General features: G+C 46.5%; 1 protein-coding gene across 1 annotated transcript in view; it reads right to left on the bottom strand.

Annotated features, from left to right (window-relative positions):
- The window catches only part of SHMT2 (serine hydroxymethyltransferase 2), a 157,039-nt gene that overhangs the window by 101,012 nt on the left and 32,192 nt on the right, over window positions 1-23,835 (bottom strand). The window contains exons 2-5 of the mRNA XM_063952424.1: window positions 10,981-11,151; window positions 10,315-10,394; window positions 8,676-8,876; window positions 7,425-7,506 (exon numbers count right to left, since the gene is read on the bottom strand). Coding sequence (XP_063808494.1) covers window positions 7,425-7,506; window positions 8,676-8,876; window positions 10,315-10,394; window positions 10,981-11,151 — 534 coding nt within the window. The remainder of the gene's footprint in view (window positions 1-7,424; window positions 7,507-8,675; window positions 8,877-10,314; window positions 10,395-10,980; window positions 11,152-23,835) is intronic.

Genomic DNA, 23,835 nt, shown 5'->3' on the forward strand with positions numbered 1-23,835 from the left:
CAGAAAGACAACTTATGAGTCAAATATTTCTATGATGCCGTTGTCTGAACAGAACACATCATGTAGGTCTCGGTACACAGATTTGCATAAAAATATTGGCGTTGTAATTGGCTGCTTCGTTTCGGAGTTACATGGCAAAACATCCACCTGCCATTTTTCCACTCTGGAAAATGTGACAGTTGGTGAACCCTCCCTGTGCACTCGCTGGCTGGTCTGGAAACTGTGACAGTCTTTAACAGCCACACACTAAGAAGGGGGTTTTCAAAATTCGACCCCTAAGTGTGTGGGTGGCCAGCAAACCTTTGCTCGGTTGAAACTGGGAACATCAGCTAGTTTGTAATAAATATTACACAGATCAGCTTTTCCCTTCTTTCTATACATGTATCTGACTTTATAACAAATTTAAATACTAAGTTTCACCCCTTGCTATGGTGCAAAGATAACTGTAATGTAAACTAATTAGCCCACATCCTGACTGACTCTAAACCAATCTATTACAGCCATTACTGAATACCAACTTAAAGTAGCTTCATCACATCTCACACAGTAGAGTGCACAGTCTAGCCACTGGAAGACATACTAAATGTTCTATTTTGGGCTCAGTGTGGCTTACAGTGGATAGTGAAACAATACCAGTGATCACACAGAGTTCAAAATTGTGCCTGTCACAGAGACCCATGATTTTAAAAAAAACTTGCGGTCCTAGATCACCGTTTCTGGATCCATCATAATTCACGATTTTGTGCAAAATGCCCTTATGTGCCCATCAAACCTTTTCCACCATACACTTAAATGCACATCAGACCTCCCTCCCCACATGCTCCTTAAGTGCCAAACACACCTTTCCCCCATGACATGAGACCAATCCAACATGCCCTTTAAATGCCAGTCACATCACCCCATATAGTCAGAGCCACCCCAACACCTCCTGGCCCCCAACAGCCTCTTTAGTGCCATGCAGGCCTACCCCATAACCTGCATTTCCCACAGGATCTAGAAACCGGCAAAGTATCTTAACTGGTGCAAAGATCAACAGCTTTAAGTTCACCCTGGTCCCTGGAGCGCATTTGACTTTCATTTAGTAGAAATCCAGTGTATAGTCTGTTCTACAGAAGCACTGACGGTAGTCAATTGTACACAGTAAAAGCCACCTTTTTTTGGTACAATTTTATTTGATTCTTGTAAAACTAGCCCTGGAAACGGGAAAGAAATTATGAAATAATTAAAAAAATTATTAAAACAAGCATCTGAAGACTTTATATCTTGCATCAGCTTTGAGTGAGTACTGGCACCTATCATATAAAAAAGTATTCTACAGTAACTGTTTCCATATAGAACATTTTCTTACACCTCCCTTCCCAACATATCACCCCCTCTGTCATTGTAATTCCCATTATCTTCCAATACATTCATTAGTCACACAGAACATATATACACCATATACAGGTATCCTGTGGACGCAGGCAGGGCACATGGGCAACATACACACTGTGTGGCCCAGTCTGCATCACAGATAAGGGCGTGCCCGGTAGACGATGTCACTAATGGGTTGTGCCCAGCACTGGCAGCGTCAATGGCACGCTGCTTTAGCAGGGTGCAGTTAAAGGGGCAGGGCGCATTTTACAGTTTAAAAATCTAGTAGGGCTGCAAAAACAACGTGAATACTAGATAGTACTTGTGTTTTAGCTGCCCAGTTACTTCTTCCCCCTCAGTCTATGCTCAACATGGCCTATATTCCTTCTGTGATGACAAAATAATTAGTACCATGGGGTATAGACTGGTCCACTAGGAACCATGAGCATTTTAAGAAATTGATAGTGTGGGCTGACTCCTCCCTCTATGCCCCTCCTACCAGACTCAGTCTAGGAAACTGTGCCCGAGGAGACGGACATACTTTGAGAGAAGGATATAAAAGGATAGTGGCGAGATTCTGAACCAGCACACACAAACTAGAGGAAAGCCAAGCTAACCAAACTTTAAACCAGGAACAGCAACCAACAATACTTAACCAAGTAACAGTGCAGGAAGAAACGAAGCACTGGGCGTGCACCCAGTATCCTCTACGGACTACGAGAAAAGGATTTACCAGTAGGTAATTAAAATCCTAATTTCTCTTACGTCCTAGAGGATACTGGGGTCCACATTAGTACCATGGGGATGTACCAAAGCTCCCAAACCGGGTGGGAGAGTGCCGAGGCTCCTGCAGAACTGATTGGCCTCTGAGGACCTTCAGGTTGGTCAAAGTATCGAACTTGCAGAACTTAGCAAACGTGTTCGAACCTGACCAAGTAGCTGCTCGGCAGAGCTGTAAAGCCGAGACACCTCGGGCAGCTGCCCAGGAAGACCCCACCGACCTAGTAGAGTGGGCCTTAACAGATTTTGGACATGGCAAACCTGCCGTGGAATAAGCATGCTGGATAGTAAGCCTGATCCAGCGTGCAATTGTCTGCTTTGAAGCAAGACACCCAATTTTATTGGGCTCAGAGAGAACAAACAGCGAGTCAGATTTTCTGTAGCGAGCTGTCCGCTTTACATAGATCTTTAAAGCCCTCACAACATCCAAGGACTTTGAAGTAGCAGAGGTGTCGGTAACCATCGGAACCACAATAGGTTGATTGATATGAAACGCAGACACCACTTTAGGAAGAAATTGCTGACAAGTTCTGAGTTCAGCCCTATCTTCATGAAAAATCAAATAGGGGCTTTTGTAAGACAACATCCCCAGCTCCTACACACGCCTCACAGAAGCCAAGGCCAACAGCATGACGGCCTTGCACGTAAGAAACTTGACGTCAACGTCCTGTAAAGGTTCAAACCAATCCGTTTCCAGGAACTGCAACACCACGTTGAGATCCCAAAGTGCCGTAGGAGGCACAAAGGGCGGTTGGATGTACAGAACCCCTTCAAAAATGTCTGAACCTCAGGGAAAGAAGCCAATTGTTTCTGGAAGAAAATTGATAAAGGCCAAAATCTAGACTTTCAAGGAGCCCAAATGTAGGCCCACATCCACACCCGACTGCAGAAAAAGGAGAAAACTTCCCAATTGAAATTCTACAGCTGGAAATTTCCTGTTCTCATACCAAGAGACCTATTTTTTCCAAATACAGTGGTAATATTTAGACGTTACCCTCTTTCTGGCTTGGATCAGGGTTGGAATAACCTTATCCAGGATCCCTTTCCGGGCTAGAATTTGACGCTCAACCTCCATGCCGTCAAACGTCGCCGTGGTAAGTCTTGATAGACCAACGGCCCCTGTTGGAGAAGGTCCTCGCGAAGCGGTAGAGGCCTCGGATCTTCTAGGATCATCTCCAGTAGATCAGCTTACCAGGCCTTTCTTCGCCAGTCCGGAGCAATGAGAATTGCTTGAACCTTTTCCCTTTTTATTCTTTTGAGAATCTTTGGGATCAATGGGAGTGGTGGAAACACGTACACCATCTGGTAGACCCATGGAGTCACCAGAGCGTCCGTCACTGCTTGTGGGTCCCTCGACCTGGAACAATACCGCTTGAGTTTCTTGTTGAGACGAGAGGCCATCATGTCGATTTGTGGAATTCCCCACCGACGTGTCAAGCAGCCAAACACTTCCGGGTAAAGGCCCCACTCTCCTGGGTGTAGGTCATGTCTGCTGCGGAAGTCTGCTGCCCAGTTGTCTACTCCCAGAATGAAGATCGCGGACAATGCTGCAATGTGTCTTTCTGCCCAGACGAGAATCCTTATTACCTCTGACATTGCTGCTCTGCTCTTCGTTCCGCCTTGTCGGTTTATGTATGTTACCGCCGTCACATTGTCCGACTGAACCTGGATGCCTCGATCTTGAAGAAGATGCGATGCATGTAGAAGGGCGTTGTATATGGCCCTTAGTCCCAGAATGTTGATTGGAAGAATGGCTTCATGACTTGACCATTTTCCTTGGAACTGTTCCCCCTGGGTGACTGCTCCCCAACCTCTGAGGCTTGCGTCTGTGGTTAGCAGAATCCAATTTGGAATCCCGAACCTCCATCCTTCGGTCAGGTGAGAAGTCTGGAACCACCACAGAAGAGAAATCCTGGCTTTTGGTGACAGACTGATCCTCTGGTGCATGTGAAGATGCGATCTGGACCATTTGTCCAACAGATCCAGTTGGAAGGGCCTTGCGTGAAACCTTCCGTACTGCAGCGCCTCGTAAACGGCTACCATCTTTCCCAGAAGGCGAATGAACAGATGCACAGATATCCGGGTTTGCCCTAGAACATCCCGCACCATCGACCGGATCATCAATGCCTTTTCCAACGGAAGGAACACTTTCTGTGCCTCCGTATCCAGTATCATCCCCAGGAACGGAAGCCTCCGCGTTGGCTCCAGATGAGATTTTGGTAGGTTCAGAATCCATCCATGATCCTGGAGTAGTCAGATTGAGATGGCAATGTTGACTAACAACCTCTCCCTGGATGGTGCCTTTATCAGCAGATTGTCCAGGTACGGTATTGTGTTTACTCCCTGTTTGCAGAGGAGAAACATAATTTCTGCCATTAGCTTGCTGAACACCCTCGGTGCCGTAGAGAGGCCAAATGGCAGGGCCTGGAACTGGTAGTGACCGTCCTGTAAGGCAAACCTTAGATAAGCCTGATGAGGCGGCCAAATCGGAATATGAAGGTACGTATCCTTGATATCCAGAGACACCAAGAATTCCCCCTCCTCCAAACCTGAGATCACCGCTCTCAAGAGACTCCATCTTGAATTTGAACACCCGTAAGTATGGGTTCTATGACTTGAGATTTAAAATGGGTCTTACCGAACCGTCCAGTTTCGGAACTACAAACAGGTTGGAATTATAACCCTGGTTTTGCAGCTGAAGTGGAACTGGAACAATGACATGAGTTTGTACCAGTTTTTTAATTGCTTCCTGTAAAGTCATACTTGCTTCTTGAGAAGCTGGTAAGCCTGATTTGAAGAATCTGTGAGGTGGGAGTTCCTGAAACTCCAGTCTGTAGCCCTGGACTATAAGATCTTTTACCCAGGGATCCTGGCATGACATTGCCCATATGTGACTGAAGAATCGCAAACGAGCTCCCACCTGCCTGTCTTACAGGCAAGTGCGGTCCACAGTCATGCTGAAGGCTTAGAGGAAGGGTTCTGTTCCTGTGAACCTGCAGTTGCTGGTTTTCTGGGTTTACCTCTATTGCCTTTGAAGGCAGTAGAAGAACCTTTGGTTTTGTTTTTACACTTCGCTATCCGAAAGGACTGCAGAGTTGGAGCAGTGTAGGATTTTCTAGCCGGGGGAGCTGCGGAAGGAAGGTATGTAGACTTACCCGCCGTAGCCTTGGATATCCACGTATCCAGTTCATCTCCAAAAAGGGCTTCACCTGTGAAAGGTAGACTTTCCACGCCTTTCCTGGAATCCAAGTCCGCAGTCCCCTGGCATAGCCACAAGCCCCTGCGTGCTGACACTGCCATGGCAATGGTGCGTGCACTGAGTAAACCAATTTCCTTTATGGCCTCCACCATAAAGTTATCAGAATCCTGTATATGCTGTAGGAGTAAAATTATCTCCCCCCTGGATAAGGAATCTAACCCATCAATTAGATTACCTGACCATTTTGCAATGGCCCTAGAGATCCATGCCCAAGCTATAGTGGGTCTCTGGGCCACCCCCGCAGCTGTGTACAGAGATTTGTGAGAGGTCTCAATCTTGCGGTCTGCAGCATCCTTCAAAGAAGCTGCTCCAGGAACAGGTAAAACTAACCTACGAGAAACAGATGCGTCAACTATCGGTGGGTTTTCCCATTTTTTCCTATCATCCTGAGGGAACAGGAAGGATGTGAGTAACTCTTTTGGGACCTGAAACTTCTTGTCAAGATTTACCCAAGTTGCTTCAAATAGGGAATTTCATTCCTTAGATGCAGGGAAAGTAGCTGAGGATTTCTTTTTCACATTAAAATAAGATTCCTCCTCGTCCTCTGACACCTTATCAGGAATGTGCAGGACGTCTCTAGTAGCTTCCATCAGGGCCTGTATTCCCTGTGACAAAGCTGCATCCCTCCCTCCCGAGTCCAAATGGCAGGGGTCTGAGACGCTGGAATAACCATTGAATCTCTATGCATCAGGTCATCAACAGATTGCCTTAAGTATTGTGTCTCCTCCTCATTTTGGGATAATTTATTTGAAATAATCCCTTTTAATGAATCTAACCATACTGGTTCAGATCCGCTAGCCTGAGAATGTGTACTATCCTGAGTACACAGCAGTGAGCCCCCAGATTGAGAAAAACACGCTGCTGTGCATGATACACACTCCTTTGACATATTAAATGTGAGAAAACACACACATACACACAGGAATAGGTTAAAACAGTTAACCCACACAGAGCCCTTCTAGGGAGAGACAGAGTAAAATGGAGCCAGCCACATAGCGCCCCAATAGCTAAAGTGTAAGTTCAAGTACCCTTAGTAGTGTTTAGTACACCAATAAATTGCTCCCCCCCTTTGCTATGACCCACTGGTACCGGTAGGTGCTCTGGAGTTCTTGTGGAGGAGCTACGCTTCCCTGCCAGTCTGCCGAGTCAAGCTGCATAGGGAAAATGGCGCTGGTGAGCTGCTGGATCCGCTCATAGTAAAGCCCCCGCCCCCTTAGTGGCGCACGGTCTTCCCGTTTTTTTATACTAGCTGAGGTGAATAATGTAGTCTACAGTGGGTTAAAACCCCTGTAGTGTAGTGCCAGTGTGGGTAATAGAAGAGGCTTCAGCTCGCCCCTCACAGCGGTTTCACAGTGTGCCTGGAGCGCAGCATGCATGCAGCGCTGCTACCCTTGTGCCGCCATTACCGCCGGCGACCCGCTAGCCGTGACGCCGGCTACTTACTCACCACTCTTCAGTCTTCTGGCTGTTAGGGGTGGCGGCGTGCTGCGGGTCTGTACGCTCACCGTGGTGAGGCTTGCGAATAGGACCCTCAGGAGCTCAGTGTCCTGTCAGCGGGGAACGGTACCATTAACCCTAGGGAGGTTGGGACATATTCCCCCCCTAAGTCCCAAGAAGCAGGCACTCTGGTGCCAACCTGCCCTGCCTGAAAACAACAAATAGAAAATAAATACAGAAAACTCTTCAGGAGCTTCCAAAGCGTGACCGGCTCCTCCGGGCACATTTTCTAAACGGAGTCTGGTAGGAGGGGCATAGAGGGAGGAGCCAGCCCACACTATCAATTTCTTAAAGTGCCCATGGCTCCCAGTGGACCAGTCTATACCCCATGGTACTAATGTGGACCCCAGTATCCTCTAAGACGTAAGAGAAAGTATGCTTAATTTTCTCACAACCCATCATAGCCATCTGCAGTTCGGACACCCATGGACTACACCATTATCAAATAGAGGACACAGATAGGTCAATTACTACATAAGACAACCAACAGGAGATTTTACAGTTCAACATTCACTTTTCATCTCTTTGTACTTACATTGAGTTTGTAAGGCATGGACTCAAAGTATATGGAGGTAGCAGATATTCGTTTCACATCAGACATGTACCCATGAGTCAGGCTTTGAAGATAAAAGACATTGTGAGATTAAACAAAATGTTTTACTAGGTTCTATGATTTCATTGAATATGATATTACAGGATTCAATTGAAAAGCCCACATACAAATAATATTTACTGAAATCATATTATACAATAAAGGAAAAAAATAAAAACACATATTTGAAAGTCACCTGCCAGGATATGACATAGGCGGAGATGTATCAAGCCTTGGAGACAAATTAAGTGGAGAGAAATAAAAGTACCAATAGTCTTAACTCTCCTTTTACTACACTCAAAAAAAAGAGGTCAGAAGCTTATTTGTTGCTACTTTGGACCCTATTCAGTAAGGACCGCAAAATCTGCTTTTTAGTAGAATTTGCAATCCTTTTGCTCACGTGCTGGGGGACGCCCATCGCAGGGCAAGGCCACCCAGCATGCTAACCACCGATCCCCCTCTGCAATTTCGCTGAAATTTGTGGTCATACCACAATTTCAGCATGATTGCAGAAATTGTGGCTGCGCCAGCAGGAGGGCCGCCGCCATCTTTGTAACTGGAGCAGCTGCATGTGACGTCACGCAGCCACCAACACCATGCCCCCCAGTTCGCCCCGCTTCCATGCCGCCGCCCCTGCAACGCTTCGTCTAGGAAACTGAGCATTGCCGCCCCCCTTCCACTCCGCGAACACCTCTGCCTGATTGACCGGCAGAGGCGTTCGCATTTACTGTGGGGCGCCCGCAGTCCAGCAGTTAATGCAGGTACATGCGCAGTACGGGCCCGCATCGCCACTGTATTTTTTGTACTTGGATCACAAGTTGCGATCCAACCTGAATAAGCTCCTTTATCTCTTTCAAAGGCCTGATACAGTACATCTCCCTCAAAGTAACATAAGAGAAAAAACAGTTGGGTGGAAAACAGATTCCATCCAGGAATGTCGAATGAAAGGAACAGTACAGATAGGATTCAACCACAAGTGATCTGAAGAAATAGCTGGTACCACAGTCTGGTTCTATGTCACAGTGGTAACATCTACTGAACATTGTTAGTTTTCAACACTGCAGTAATATTTCTCAGAGGCAGCAGTATGGAAACAGCAGAGGATGCAGAGGATGAGAGCACAACCAGAAATCATGTTTTGTCATTTTTATCTAATCACTGTACAGATAAACTAGTGAGCTGGTGCATACTTACTGTCCTCCATCTGGAAGATCAAGCCCCATGAGGCGGTCATGCGGTTGCAGCAGAGCTGTGTATGCTGCAAAGTTGGCTGGAGAACCAGAATACGGCTGCACATTTACACCCCATTTTTGCGGGTCCAATCTGAATGCGTCCAAAGCTCTCTGCTGGCACAGCAACTCAATTTTATCCACCACTTCAGCCCCCCCATAATACCTGAGGCACAGAAAGAAGCAGAATTAGAAATCCTATCTTGTTGTTTACTGGCTGTGCTTCATGTTTTTTTAGGAGATGCACATTAGAATGACAGCAAAGTGGCACAGTGGTTAGAATTGCTCTCTCAAAGCACTTCAATCACAAGTTCAATTCCTGACAAGGGGCCTCTATGTATGGAGTTTGTATGAAGCTCTGTGTTATGGAATGTAGACTGTAAGCTCCAGTGGTGCAGTGACAACAACAGAACACTGCCTAAAATGGTGGCAATATATAAATTAACTATAACGAACTGAGGAAATAGCATAAAAAGCGTGGGACACCATAAAAAAGTGGATAATCCCATAGCTATAGTACAACATAAAGGATCAGCCAAGTAAGCTTGAAAACCAAGGAACTGCACACCCTAAGTGTAAGCTACAGTATATGATGATTATATTTATATCTTACTTGCGTGATGTAAAGACCAAAAACCTGAGCTGCATCCAAAATTACTTTATTAGTGACTAAGAAGGAAATGTACTTAGCAGTGAAGAGTGGAGAAGTTGCCCATGGTAACCAATCAGCATTGAAGTAACATTTCTAATTTGTATACTTTACAATTATACAGAGCAGCTGATTGGTTGCCATGGGCAACTTCTCCACTCTTCACTGGTTAGTACATCTCCCCCCAAATCCCATCTGTGGGATACTTTGCAAATGTATTTTCTAAAAAAGAAGTTTAACACTAATCAATTATGACTTTCACAAAATACCCTCTATGCCCAAGAATAGGTTCTCAGTGGGGTCGACTCAATTCGGCAACAGATGAATAGCGCCGGGAATTTGCTCCCGATGCTATTCAATTCAGCTAAAGTTAAGTCGGCGAATGCCCATTCTCGCTGACTTAACAGGTAGTTTTGTCGGGAGAACGGGCATTCTCCGACTTAACTACCCGCGGCGATGCTGATTCCTGACAGAATTAGCCTCGCGCCGGCCGTGCGGCAGCACTTTTGTCGGTTTTCTTCTCTCACCCCCCGGGGGTGAGAGAAGAATCACAGACAATTGCGGGTAACTAGTAGCTGAATTGAATAGCATCGGGAGCTAATTCCCGCCGCTATTCATCTGTTGCCAAATTGAATCGACCCCAATGATGATTCTTCCTCATAACCTGACTGAGCGCCTTACTAAGCTTGGTCCTGCCACCTACATATACTGTAGGCGAGAGATATTTCAGTGCTACCCAGCATTCTACAGTGCAGAGTTCAGTTTTACCTTCCATAATGTGTCGGATATCACCTACTACAAACATCCAAAACCGTACAGGCAGTGATCAGCAGACGTTCCCTCCAAAGACAACAAAGGGAGGTGGGCTACTTCTGTTACTATTAGTAAGTCAGGAGATTCATATTTCATATGGATAAACAGTAAATGATGGTAACTGTGGAGCAGGGAACCTCACCTCTTCCCAGGGTAACCCTCAGAATATTTATTGTTAAGACAGGATCCAAGGGCTTCCAGAGCTGCTCGACTGCAGAAATTCTACGGGAAAAGCAAAACAGAAACACTTCCATCACTTTGCAGCAAGCATGACGCAGCAATACCAACGAAAAGCAGCTTTTGTACAAAAATCAAAAGACGCAGTGCAGCTCTGTTGTCATGTGGCATATTGAAGCACCGGTTACATGGTGCACTGAGGAAAGGGTTAAGTACAGAATGCCTACAGATCTGTGGTTACTTGATCTGGTGCACCTTCTATACACTGCAGACTCCTACTCCATAGCATCTATCAGTATGGTCCATTTACTGGTTCACCACCTTCCATACTGGATCGGTATTGGCTGTCCCCAGTTGACTGCTCGCTGTCGCTATCCTTTTGCCGAAATTGAAAACTGGTACATGAGCAGGCACAAAATACAGGGTTTAAAAGGTTGTAATCTATCTTTAAAGTGATATTCAATGAAAACAGTGCATCTAAAAACTGCACCATGGAGATGACCACCAAAAGGCAGTCATTTTAAAAGCAGTCCGAGAATAGGGCAAAATTTACAAAAACATTATTTTAGGGCGACAACCATCTTCAAGGTTTAAGGTAAATGAAATAAATGATTGGATCCCAAACACCTACCTCAGAGGCGATCATCTCCAGACCACGGCACTGCCTGTCCTTCTCCTGCTGCACAAGATTCCACATTTCAGGGTCATTTTCTGACAGACTTTCTTGTCCATTCCACTGGTTCCCAGCCTGGGATGCTGGCTGTGTGTGCTGGGCCCGAACATGGCAGCATCTCCGTAGAGGCTAGGATAGACAATTACAGTCATTTGTAAATCATAGCTCTGGCCAATAGTTCTGCGATTGCTCTTGCATAGGGTGTGTACACACGGTGAGATCCTTGCTATGCCCGATTTTCACTTGCGATTTCCCTTGAACTCCCTGGAGCCCAGATAGTCCATATCTCAAGAAAAGTTAGTCAAAATCTGTGCTATGTGTGCTTATGATTTTAGCTTATGTGAGATGTCATTGACATGTGAGATGAACTAGATAGTACACCGATCTAGCAAAGATTGACTTGCCTGCACAGTCTATCTTTTCTTACGATGCCGACCTGGCGGGACCGCACATCGGGATCGAATCGGGATCGCTAGGTGACTTTCACTTTTCTTGCGATTTTGACTATATAGTCAAAATCGAAAGAAAATATCTCACCGTGTGACAGTACACACCCTTAATATCGAGTAGACCTAGTCATAAACTGTCAACATGTGACAATGTTTTAATGAGGGCACTTTAGGCAGATGCTCCCATGACTTCACTCCCCGTCAATAGTAAATAAGGAGTGTAAATTAATGTCCTTAAGATAAGGCAGCAACTGCAAAAGAATAAGCTTGCATGGGACAATGTGTATATGATTTATGCATATGCAATCATAATAAGGAGGTGTAACAGGAACCACTCATTAATTTATTTACCATTTATTAAAAGTGCACACTTGCTGTGCTTTACAGAGAACAATTATTCATGCATATCAGTCCCTGCCCCAGCAAGTTACATTTCATCAGAATTAATGCAAATGAACCTACCAGTGTGCTAATGGAATGTGGGACAAAATCGCAGAAATACAGGGAGAACATGCAAACTAAACAGACTTGGCCAGTAATTAATTTCATAGACTCAGTGCTGTGAGGTAGTAATGCTTACCACTGTGCCACCACAATACTCATATCGGACATGCAAAATGTAAGGTAGTACAACTCTGTTAAGCAGATATGGTCACGCTACAGGACTGCATGCAGCATTTTGCAATTACCCACATAAGTCTGTGATGTTAGAGTCTCTGATCAATGAAATCCCTGGATGTAAAGCCGTAGTTCTCACAGATAATGGCTTCATATGTAAATGACCACTAATCCTGCATCTGAACAACTTGTACACAGATGAAAAGTTACAATGTACATAACAAAACCCTGCTTTCTATTAATTCCACAAATATCCAATTTATATTTAAAAACCACCATTACAGCATTAAAATATTTTTGACAGGAACAGCTTGCTAATTTATTAAAGAGAACATTGTGATACAGGTCAAGTGAAACTGCAGAGAAATGGCAATAGCATCTCCATGTGAGAATACAAATGCCAGCAAGTTTAGTCCTGCAATAACTACAGCCAAGGAGCTTCTGAAATGATGAAATCCTCATCTGTGGGTTGCATCAGCAGCATAAACGGCTTCCAGACCTCAGCAAAGAACTGAGATACTGCTTACAGTAGTCTTATAAAGTGTTCACTATACTTAACCACATGCAGTACTTGTACAATGGCCGACTGTAAAACATTTAGGCACCAGAAAGATACGGAGAACAAAACTGTCTCAAACTGTAAAAGAACTTTGCACCAGAACATTTGATTTCTAAAGGGTCACATTACTCAATATTGAAATTGCAGCTTTAGTACACAACTACACTTTAGATCAAGTTCAGTAAATAACTTTAAAGCAGTAAAACAGTATACATGATGCAATTTTCCTACTTAGACAAATTCTAAAGAGGGAATACAAGGGGCTTAGCGTGGCTTTTAACTCCCAGGATAAAAGCCCAGAACTATTTCATTACTGACCACGGAAAGCATCAAGGGTGCACTTAACGCAAATTCTGTTCACACTTCAGAAGGGTGCAAACGGAAATCCGTGTTTTGTGCACCCTCTGTGCTAGTTACGGGCTTACTGCGCACAGTACTTGCCTAGTGGTAGGAAGCTGTCGCACTGTCAGGCTAATTACCCTGTGGCTTAGTGTTTGCTGGAAAAAAACAAAACAAAACAACAACAGCCCCACAAGTACACATATGCCTGTAAAAAGGCAAATAAATGCTATCCATATTATGTCGTTTACGTGAGCAATGCTTGCGGTGAATACACGCACGTGTTTGCACACGGACCACAATTATAAAATAAAGCATTAAAGTAGATAAGAATTCCTCAAAACCTTGTTCCCCAATTAACAAATCATATTCTTGTATTCCAAGGGGATTTTCTTCTGGTAATCCAAGGGGAACAAATACTGTAATCAAAAGGAATTATCCTTGTAATTCACATTAAATGTTTTTAATTATGTAACCCAAGTAGAATCCTCATGTAATACAATAAATCTGAATACTTTTTTTAAACCCAGGCCAGGATGCACTATCCTCAAAAATGCGGTCAAACCTCAGAAAATGACATTTTCGGACGTTTGACCACATTCTCCAAATGCAAAACTTTCCAAAGCTTGTTCCCAATATGCGACACCATCGCCTAATACAGGCATGTCCAAACTGCGGCCCTCCAGCTGTTGGGAAACTACACATCCCAGCATGCCCTGACACAGCTTTAGCATTCTTTGACAGCAAAACTGTGTCAGGGCATGCTGGGATATGTAGTTTCACAACAGCTGGAGGGCCGCAGTTTGGACATGCCTGGCCTAATAAAAGTCTATGGGCTTCTTACAGCACACTTTCCCGAGAGGGATCCAATAGGATCCCCACCAGTGTCCCCGTGGCTTGTACATGCACAAAGGACTCCTGGGTCACAAACCTGGAACGTAGTCATCACAGCACAGCTTATCGTAAGAGCTGACCTTTGTGGTTTTAACAGAAATTGTACATGCGTGCAATAAATGGAGGGATGCATCACAGTCAACATGCCATCAGTGATGCAGACTCCGCAATCACAAAAATGCACCATGATGCGTATTTTACCCGAATATGGGGTATATTCAATTGGTGTTGAAATTGCAGTCTTGTCGAAAAGACGTCAGTTTTCGACTTTTTCAGGCCAAAGGGGGTTCTGACCTATTCAGTCTCCGGCTTTTTTATCCGACAAGTCGCATTCCCCGACTTGTCGGATAAAAAAGCCGGAGACTGAATCGCTACCGATCCGCGTGCTTCTATCGGAAACCGGGCCAAATCCGACAGGTTTTGGCCCCGTTTCTGACCATCTCAATCGGATTGAGAGGAGGGTGCTGAGTGAGAGCAGCGGCAAGCCGGGGGTAAGCAGCGGGGAGACGGCGGAGAGCAGCGCGAACCAGCCCTCACGGCAGCGTCATACCCGGCCCAAGCAAGCGAGGTCCCGCTTGCTGGAGCCGGGTGGATGTTGCAGTGAGGTCTGGCGGCGGTGACCTATCCTCCGGCTATGCTGCTGAAGCCGCTGCTCACCGCCGTCTCCCCGCTGCTCTCCCTCAGCATTGAATAGGTTCTGTCGGAATGGATCCGGTTTTAATTGAATATACCCCATATGAGGACCTGAAACTCAATTTTCTAAAGTGGATGGGTCCCCAGGGATGCACTCCACAGCAGCCAATCCCTAGCGGCCATTTGAATGATTTATGCTGACCCGGCTGCAAGGTATAAAAAGAGGAGGTAGAGCCTTTCCAACTTGGGGTCCAGCCATGGTGCACTTCGTCACGGGTGAGTGTAAGTAACAAGCGGGTGGTGGCTGGGCTTGCTGTCAGGGGAGGTTCCCACAGCGTCTGGGGTGGTGGCTGGACGTGCTGCGGCAGCTGGGTGGTTCCTGTGGTGGGGGCTGGCTGGAGGTGTTGTGACCGCTGCTGGGGGTTCCTTCGGGGGGTGCTGGCGATGGTGGCTGGACCGGCTGCCTCTGTGAATTCCACTGGCGGTTCCCCATGGGGTCCGGGCATGGCGCAGCTCCCTGGCTAAGTGTACGGAACTGCCGGGGAGTGGCTGTGTGACAGTAATCGGGTCGCGTGCTGTGGGGTTGACATCAGGTAGCAGCTGCGTGTGAGTCAAAGTGTAACAAGCGGTGGTGGATGGGCTTGCTGTGATGGGTTCCCGCAATGCCATCTTAGGAGAGGGGGACTGGGGGTCTGAGTTGATGGCTGTGCTTGCTGCGGGGGGGGGGGGAAGGGGGGTTACCCCCCCGCATCTGGTGGGGTGGAGGTGCAATGTGTAGAACGTGCTCTACCTGGCGCAGTGTGTATAACGTGCTCTACCTAGCGCAATGTTTATAACGTGCTCTACCTGGCGCAATGTTTATAACGTGCTCTACCTGGAGCAATGTGTATAGGGGGTTCTACCTGGTGCAATGTATATAAAGGGCACTACCAGGCGCATATGTATAAGGAGCACTATCTGGCGCAATATGTATAAGGAGCACTACATGGCACAATGTGTATAAGTGGCAATACTATGTGGTGTAATGTGAATTGGTACTATTATGTGGCCCAGATTTTAAATGTGGGAGGGTGAGCCTGCCAAAGGGCACCGCAATGTCTAGTTACAGCTCTGGTGCAGAGTGTCCTGTATGCTACACAGCCCAGCAGCATTGTCAACCCCTAACCCCCCCATGCAACACTTTTGTAGTGTCCAAATCAAGTCTATGTTTTTAGATTTGAATAGTGAATAAGATTAATAAGAACCTTCATTCCAATGGGACCTAGAAAAGGACAAGTAGTACCCCAATTATTTAAAGTGCCTAGGACCCACTTGTTTTTGGCTCAGCGCGATCACTGCATACTGCAAGCTGGCCATTTATCTAAATAGTTATTCATGTAAGTTCAGTGGTTCTCAAACTGGGTGCCACAGGGCACTTGCAGGGGTACCTTGGATTGGTAGTCCAGGACCAATTCAAATGATTTATAGTAAATGTAATAGACAAAACCAGTGCTAGTGGCTATAAAATATGTGGAGAAACAGAAGCAAATCTTGTCCCTTACCACACAACTGAACCCAAGGAAGACCTATAAAACACAATTTACTTAATTTAATATTTTCAATAAGAAAGTTTTGGCCTAAGGGTACTGTGAAAATAATTTGGATACTCTAGGGCGCCATGATTCAAAAAAGCTTGGGAACCACTGGGCTAGTTGCGTAGAATAGTTTAACTGAACCTGCTAGCATGAAGAACCACTTTCTGCCATATGAAAGCAAAAGGCCAGTTAATGTTTGCTCCCATACATTACCAGACTTTACCGTACCAACTAGCAAGCTGGCTGGAATTATAAACTTTTAATGTGTGGCCATCTTCACAAGTTTTCCATACACTCTTGCTGGAGTACATGTGTGTAGTGGATGATGCATTATAAAAGAGCCATAGGTGGTAAAAATGATTTCACTTGTGACTGATGAGATTATGAAAATATGGACTGTTCGGGTACTCTGAGGATTGGATATAGCAGAGACACTGCCTAAAACACTCACAAAAGGGTTAGACCAGAGGTTCGCAAACGCGATCCTCCAGGAACCCCAACGGTCCAGGTTTTAAGTTTATCCATGCTTAGCCACAGATTACTTCATTAGCACCTCAATCAATTTGATTTACTCATCTGTGCTGAGCCATAGATATACCTAAAACTTGGACCGTTGGAGTGCCTTGAGGAACGTGTTTGAGAACCTATGGGTTACACACACATCACAATAAGACTGGCTGGAGGCAAGAGAAGTGTTAAGGACTGTCTGTTTTGATCATATATTAAAAGATCAATGGACTCTCTACTGATGTGGAAAAATAAGAATTTACTTACCGATAATTCTATTTCTCATAGTCCGTAGTGGATGCTGGGAACTCCGTAAGGACCATGGGGAATAGCGGCTCCGCAGGAGACTGGGCACAAAAAGTAAAAGCTTTAGACTAGCTGGTGTGCACTGGCTCCTCCCCCTATGACCCTCCTCCAAGCCTCAGTTAAGATACTGTGCCCGGACGAGCGTACATAATAAGGAAGGATCTTGAATCCCGGGTAAGACTCATACCAGCCACACCAATCACACCGTACAACTCGTGATCTGAACCCAGTTAACAGTATGATAACCGTAGGAGCCTCTGAAAAGATGGCTTCCAACAATAAACAACCCGATTTGTTTGTAACAATAACTATATACAAGTATTGCAGACAATCCGCACTTGGGATGGGCGCCCAGCATCCACTACGGACTATGAGAAATAGAATTATCGGTAAGTAAATTCTTATTTTCTCTGACGTCCTAGTGGATGCTGGGAACTCCGTAAGGACCATGGGGATTATACCAAAGCTCCCAAACGGGCGGGAGAGTGCGGATGACTCTGCAGCACCGAATGAGAGAACTCCAGGTCCTCCTCAGCCAGGGTATCAAATTTGTAAAATTTAGCAAACGTGTTTGCCCCTGACCAAGTAGCTGCTCGGCAAAGTTGTAAAGCCGAGACCCCTCGGGCAGCCGCCCAAGATGAGCCCACCTTCCTTGTGGAATGGGCTTTTACAGATTTTGGCTGTGGCAGGCCTGCCACAGAATGTGCAAGTTGAATTGTACTACAAATCCAACGAGCAATCGTCTGCTTTGAAGCAGGAGCACCCAACTTGTTGGGTGCATACAGTATAAACAGCGAGTCAGATTTTCTGACTCCAGCCGTCCTGGAAACATATTTTCAGGGCCCTGACTATGTCCAGCAACTTGGAGTCCTCCAAGTCCCTAGTAGCCACAGGTACCACAATAGGTTGATTCATGTGAAACGCTGAAACCACCTTAGGGAGAAATTGAGGACGAGTCCTCAATTCCGCCCTATCCGAATGAAATATCAGGTAAGGGCTTTTATAGGATAAAGCCGCCAATTCTGATACGCGCCTGGCTGAAGCCAGGGCCAACAGCATTACCACTTTCCATGTGAGATATTTCAAATCCACTGTGGCAAGTGGTTCAAACCAATGTGATTTTAGGAACCCTAAAACTACATTGAGATCCCAAGGTGCCACTGGAGGCACAAAAGGAGGCTGTATATGCAGTACCCCTTTGACAAACTTCTGAACTTCAGGCACTGAAGCCAGTTCTTTCTGGAAGAAGATCGACAGGGCCGAAATTTGAACCTTAATGGATCCTAATTTTAGGCCCATAGACAATCCTGCTTGCAGGAAATGTAGGAAACGACCCAGTTGAAATTCCTCCGTAGGGGCCTTCTTGGCCTCACACCACGCAACATATTTTCGCCAAATGCGATGATAATGTTTTGCAGTTACATCCTTCCTGGCCTTGATCAGGGTAGGGATGACTTCATCTGGAATGCCCTTTTCCTTCAGGATCCGGCGTTCAACCGCCATGCCGTCAAACGCAGCCGCGGTAAGTCTTGGAACAGACAAGGTCCCTGCTGGAGCAGGTCCTTCCTTAGAGGTAGAGGCCACGGGTCCTCCGTGAGCAGCTCTTGCAGCTCCGGGTACCAAGTTCTTCTTGGCCAATCCGGAGCCACGAGTATCGTTCTTACTCCTCTCCTTCTTATGATTCTCAGTACTTTTGGTATGAGAGGAAGAGGAGGGAACACATATACCGACTGGAACACCCACGGAGTTACCAGAGCGTCCACCGCTATTGCCTGAGGGTCCCTTGACCTGGCGCAATATCTGTCCAGTTTCTTGTTGAGACGGGACGCCATCATGTCCACCTTTGGTTTTTCCCAACGGTTTACAATCACATGGAAGACTTCTGGATGAAGTCCCCACTCCCCCGGGAGGAGGTCGTGTCTGCTGAGGAAGTCTGCTTCCCAGTTGTCCACTCCCGGAATGAACACTGCTGACAGTGCTATCACATGATTTTCCGCCCAGCGGAGAATCCGTGCAGCTTCTGCCATTGCCCTCCTGCTTCTTGTGCCGCCCTGTCTGTTTACGTGGGCGACCGCCGTGATGTTGTCCGACTGGATCAATACCGGTTGACCCTGAAGCAGAGGCCTTGCTTGACTTAGGGCATTGTAAATGGCCCTTAGCTCCAGGATATTTATGTGAAGAGACGTTTCCATGCTTGACCACAAGCCCTGGAAATTTCTTCCCTGTGTGACTGCTCCCCAGCCTCTCAGGCTGGCATCCGTGGTTACCAGCATCCAATCCTGAATGCCGAATCTGCGGCCCTCTAGAAGATGAGCCTTCTGTAACCACCACAGGAGAGATACCCTTGTCCTTGGAGATAGGGTTATCCGCTGATGCATCTGAAGATGCGATCCGGACCATTTGTCCAGCAGATCCCACTGAAAAGTTCTTGCATGGAATCTTCCGAATGGAATCGCTTCGTAAGAAGCCACCATTTTTCCCAGGACTCTCGTGCACTGATGCACTGACACTTGTCCTGGTTTTAGGAGGTTCCTGACTAGCTCGGATAACTCCCTGGCCTTCTCCTCCGGGAGAAACACCTTTTTCTGGACTGTGTCCAGAATCATCCCTAGGAACAGTAGACGTGTTGTTGGAATCAGCTGTGATTTTGGGATATTTAGAATCCACCCGTGCTGACGTAGCACTACCTGAGATAGTGCTACTCCGACCTCTAACTGTTCCCTGGACCTTGCCCTTATCAGGAGATCGTCCAAGTAAGGGATAATTAATACGCCTTTTCTTCGAAGAAGAATCATCATTTCGGCCATTACCTTGGTAAAGACCCGTGGTGCCGTGGACAATCCAAACGGCAGCGTCTGAAACTGATAATGACAGTTTTGTATTACAAACCTGAGGTACCCTTGGTGAGAAGGGTAGATTGGGACATGGAGATAAGCATCCTTGATGTCTAGAGATACCATATAGTCCCCTTCTTCCAGGTTCGCTATCACTGCTCTGAGTGACTCCATCTTGAATTTGAACCTTTTTATGTAAGTGTTCAAAGATTTTAGATTTAAAATTGGTCTCACCGAGCCGTCCGGCTTCGGTACCACAAACAGCGTGGAATAATACCCCTTTCCCTGTTGTAGGAGGGGTACCTTGATTATCACCTGCTGGGAATACAGCTTGTGAATAGCTTCCAATACTGCCTCCCTGTCGGAGGGAGACGTTGGTAGAGCAGACTTCAGGAACCGGCGAGGGGGAGACGTCTCGAATTCCAATTTGTACCCCTGTGATACTACCTGCAGGATCCAGGGGTCCACTTGCGAGTGAGCCCACTGCGCGCTGAAATTCTTGAGACGGCCCCCCACCGTGCCCGAGTCTGCTTGCAGAGCCCCAGCGTCATGCTGAGGACTTGGCAGAAGCGGGGGAGGGCTTCTGCTCTTGGGAAGAGGCTGCATGGTGCAGTCTTTTTCCCCTTCCTCTGCCCCGGGGCAGGAACGAGCGGCCTTTTTCCCTCTTGCCCTTATAGGGACGAAAGGACTGGGTTTGAAAAGACGGTGTCTTTTTCTGCTGAGAGGTGACCTGGGGTAAAAAGGTGGATTTTCCAGCCGTTGCCGTGGCCACCAGGTCCGATAGACCGACCCCAAATAACTCCTCCCCTTTATACGGCAATACTTCCATATGTCGTTTGGAATCCGCATCACCTGACCACTGTCGCGTCCATAACGTTCTTCTGGCAGAAATGGACATCGCACTTACTCTAGATGCCAGGGTGCAAATATCCCTCTGTGCATCTCGCATATATAGTAATGCAACCTTTAAATGCTCTATAGTTAATAATATACTGTCCCTATCCAGGGTATCAATATTTTCAGTCAGGGAATCCGACCAAGCCACTCCAGCGCTGCACATCCAGGCTGAGGCGATCGCTGGTCGCAGTATAACACCGGTATGTGTGTATATACCTTTTAAGATATTTTCCAGCCTTCTATCAGCTGGTTCCTTGAGAGCGGCCGTATCAGGAGACGGTAACGCCACTTGTTTTGATAAGCATGTGAGCGCCTTATCTACCCTAGGGGGTGTTTCCCAACGTGCCCTAACCTCTGGCGGGAAAGGGTATAGTGCCAATAATTTATTAGAAATCAGCAGTTTTTTATCGGGGAAAACCCACGCTTTATCACACACCTCATTTAATTCATCTGACTCAGGAAAAACCACTGGTAGTTTTTTCACACCCCACATAATACCCTTTTTTGTGGTACTTGTAGTGTCAGAAATGTTCAATGCCTCCTTTATTGCCGTGATCATGTAACGTGTGGCCCTACTGGACATTACGTTTGTCTCGTCACCGTCGACACTGGATTCAGTATCCGTGTCAGGGTCTGTGTCGACCATCTGAGGTAACGGGCGTTTTAGCGCCCCTGACGGTGTCTGAGACGCCTGAACAGGCACTAATTGATTTGTCGGCTGTCTCATGTCGTCAACAGTTTTTTGCAAAGTGCTGACATTGTCACGTAATTCTTTAATTACTACCATCCAGTCAGGTGTCGACTCCCTAGGGGGTGACATCACTAACACAGGCAATTGCTCTGCTTCCACATCATTTTCCTCCTCATACATGTCGACACAATCGTACCGACACCCAGCACACACACAGGGAATGCTCTGATAGAGGACAGGACCCAACTAGCCCTTTGGGGAGACAGAGGGAGAGTTTGCCAGCACACCCCAGAGCGCTATATATATACAGGGATAAACTTATATAAGTGTTACTCCCTGTTATAGCTGCTGTATTTATATATTAGCTGCCAATAGTGCCCCCCTCTCTGTTTTACCCTGTTTCTGTAGTGCAGGACTGCAGGGGAGAGTCAGGGAGCCGTCCTTCCAGCGAAGCTGTGAAAGAAAATGGCGCTTGTGTGCTGAGGAGAAAGGCTCCGCCCCCTTCACGGCGGCCTTTTCTCCCGCTTTTTTCAGGAAACTGGCAGGGGATAAATGCATCCATATAGCCCAGGAGCTATATGTGATGCATTTTTTTTAGCCATATAAGGTTTTTATATCGTTTTTATTGCGTCTCAGGGCGCTCCCCCCCAGCGCCCTGCACCCTCAGTGACCGGAGTGTGAAGTGTGCTGAGAGCAATGGCGCACAGCTGCAGTGCTGTGCGCTACCTTATTTGAAGACAGGAACGTCTTCTGCCGCCGCTTTCTCCGGACCTCTTCGCTCTTCTGGCTCTGTAAGGGGGCCGGCGGCGCGGCTCCGGGACCCATCCAGGCTGAACCTGTGATCGTCCCTCTGGAGCTAATGTCCAGTAGCCAAGAAGCCCAATCCACTCTGCAGTCAGGTGAGTTCGCTTCTTCTCCCCTTAGTCCCACGATGCAGTGAGCCTGTTGCCAGCAGGACTCACTGAAAATAAAAAAAAACTATTTAAACTTTTACTTCTAAGCAGCTCAGGAGAGCCACCTAGCTTGCACCCTTCTCGTTCGGGCACAAAAATCTAACTGAGGCTTGGAGGAGGGTCATAGGGGGAGGAGCCAGTGCACACCAGCTAGTCTAAAGCTTTTACTTTTTGTGCCCAGTCTCCTGCGGAGCCGCTATTCCCCATGGTCCTTACGGAGTTCCCAGCATCCACTAGGACGTCAGAGAAACCAAGGTAACAAAAGGAATATTTAATTGAATGCAGCTGTAACCTTCATATACTCAACACTGCCCCCATTCATTAATGGGTTTTCACCTTTAAGAGAAGATACACCAAACCTACAAGAGAGAACGTGGAGAAGTTGCCCATAGCAACCAGCTATCATTTCAGATTACTCCAGACAAATGGCAGCTATAAGCGGACTGGTTGCTTTAGAAGCCTTCTCCACTTTATTGTGCAAGGCCATTTAAATGAATGATAAAATACTGAACAAAATGGTTAAACAGCTTGTGTTAACCCTGGTGGGTATGTACATAAGGGGTAATTCCAAGTTGATCGCAGCAGGAAATTTTTTAGCAGTTGGGCAAAACCATGTGCACTGCAGGGGGAGCAGATATAACATCTGCAGAGAGAGTTAGATTTGGGTGGGTTATTTTGTTTCTGTGCAGGGTAAATACTGGATGCTTTATTTTTACACTGCAATTTAGATTGCAGATTGAACTCACCACACCCAAATCTATCTCTCTCTGCACATGTTATATCTGCCCCCCTGCAGTACACATGATATTGCCCAACTGCTAAAAAATGTCCTGCTGCGATCAACTTGGAATTACCCCCATAATGTGCTCTATAGAGATCACTGGACTTGTTACGTGTGGTGACATGCTTTGACAGCAGTGAAATGGAGACAACATCCAAAAACAACAAACACATAGGGCAGGATTCAAATGCTGTCTCCCCCCTTCCGGCCGCTATCGCGCCCATCTGCAGTATACTAATGTTACTGCCGACAGGCGCGATAAATTCATTTCAGCTCACTACCCCTGCAGGTAGTAAGCTGAAATGTGCGTAGAGAGACCCGTTTGGGTGACCAAACGGGTCTTTTCACCATCGCACCCATTAGTTTAGTCGGGTTTAGGGGCTTGGTGCGCCTAAACCGTTCTGTACTAGGGTGATCAGCGCAATAACAAGGGACATTTGAATATCACCCCCATATCTCCCGTCACTTTATATAGGGGGCTCGTAAAGATTTGAATTCCCCCCCAATTAGCAGGGTTTTAGCTCCCACCTTAAGTTCCCAGAGCTATTCAATTATATCCCACAGTGAGCCCATGGCTAGCGCACGAGAAGCCATAGCTCCTGGGTTAAGTGCCCAGAGCTATGCAATTACTGCCAGCAGTAACATAGCAACTACACCGGGACGCACTAATTAACATCAATTTCTGTTCGCACTTCAGGAGAGTGCGAGTAGAAATCCTCATTAAGTTCAACCTTGGGACTAGTGAATACAACACATGGATAATAACACTGATGAATTG

The sequence above is a fragment of the Pseudophryne corroboree genome, chromosome 2, assembly GCF_028390025.1.
Source record: "Pseudophryne corroboree isolate aPseCor3 chromosome 2, aPseCor3.hap2, whole genome shotgun sequence".
In the NCBI taxonomy this organism is placed as follows: Eukaryota; Metazoa; Chordata; class Amphibia; order Anura; family Myobatrachidae; genus Pseudophryne; species Pseudophryne corroboree.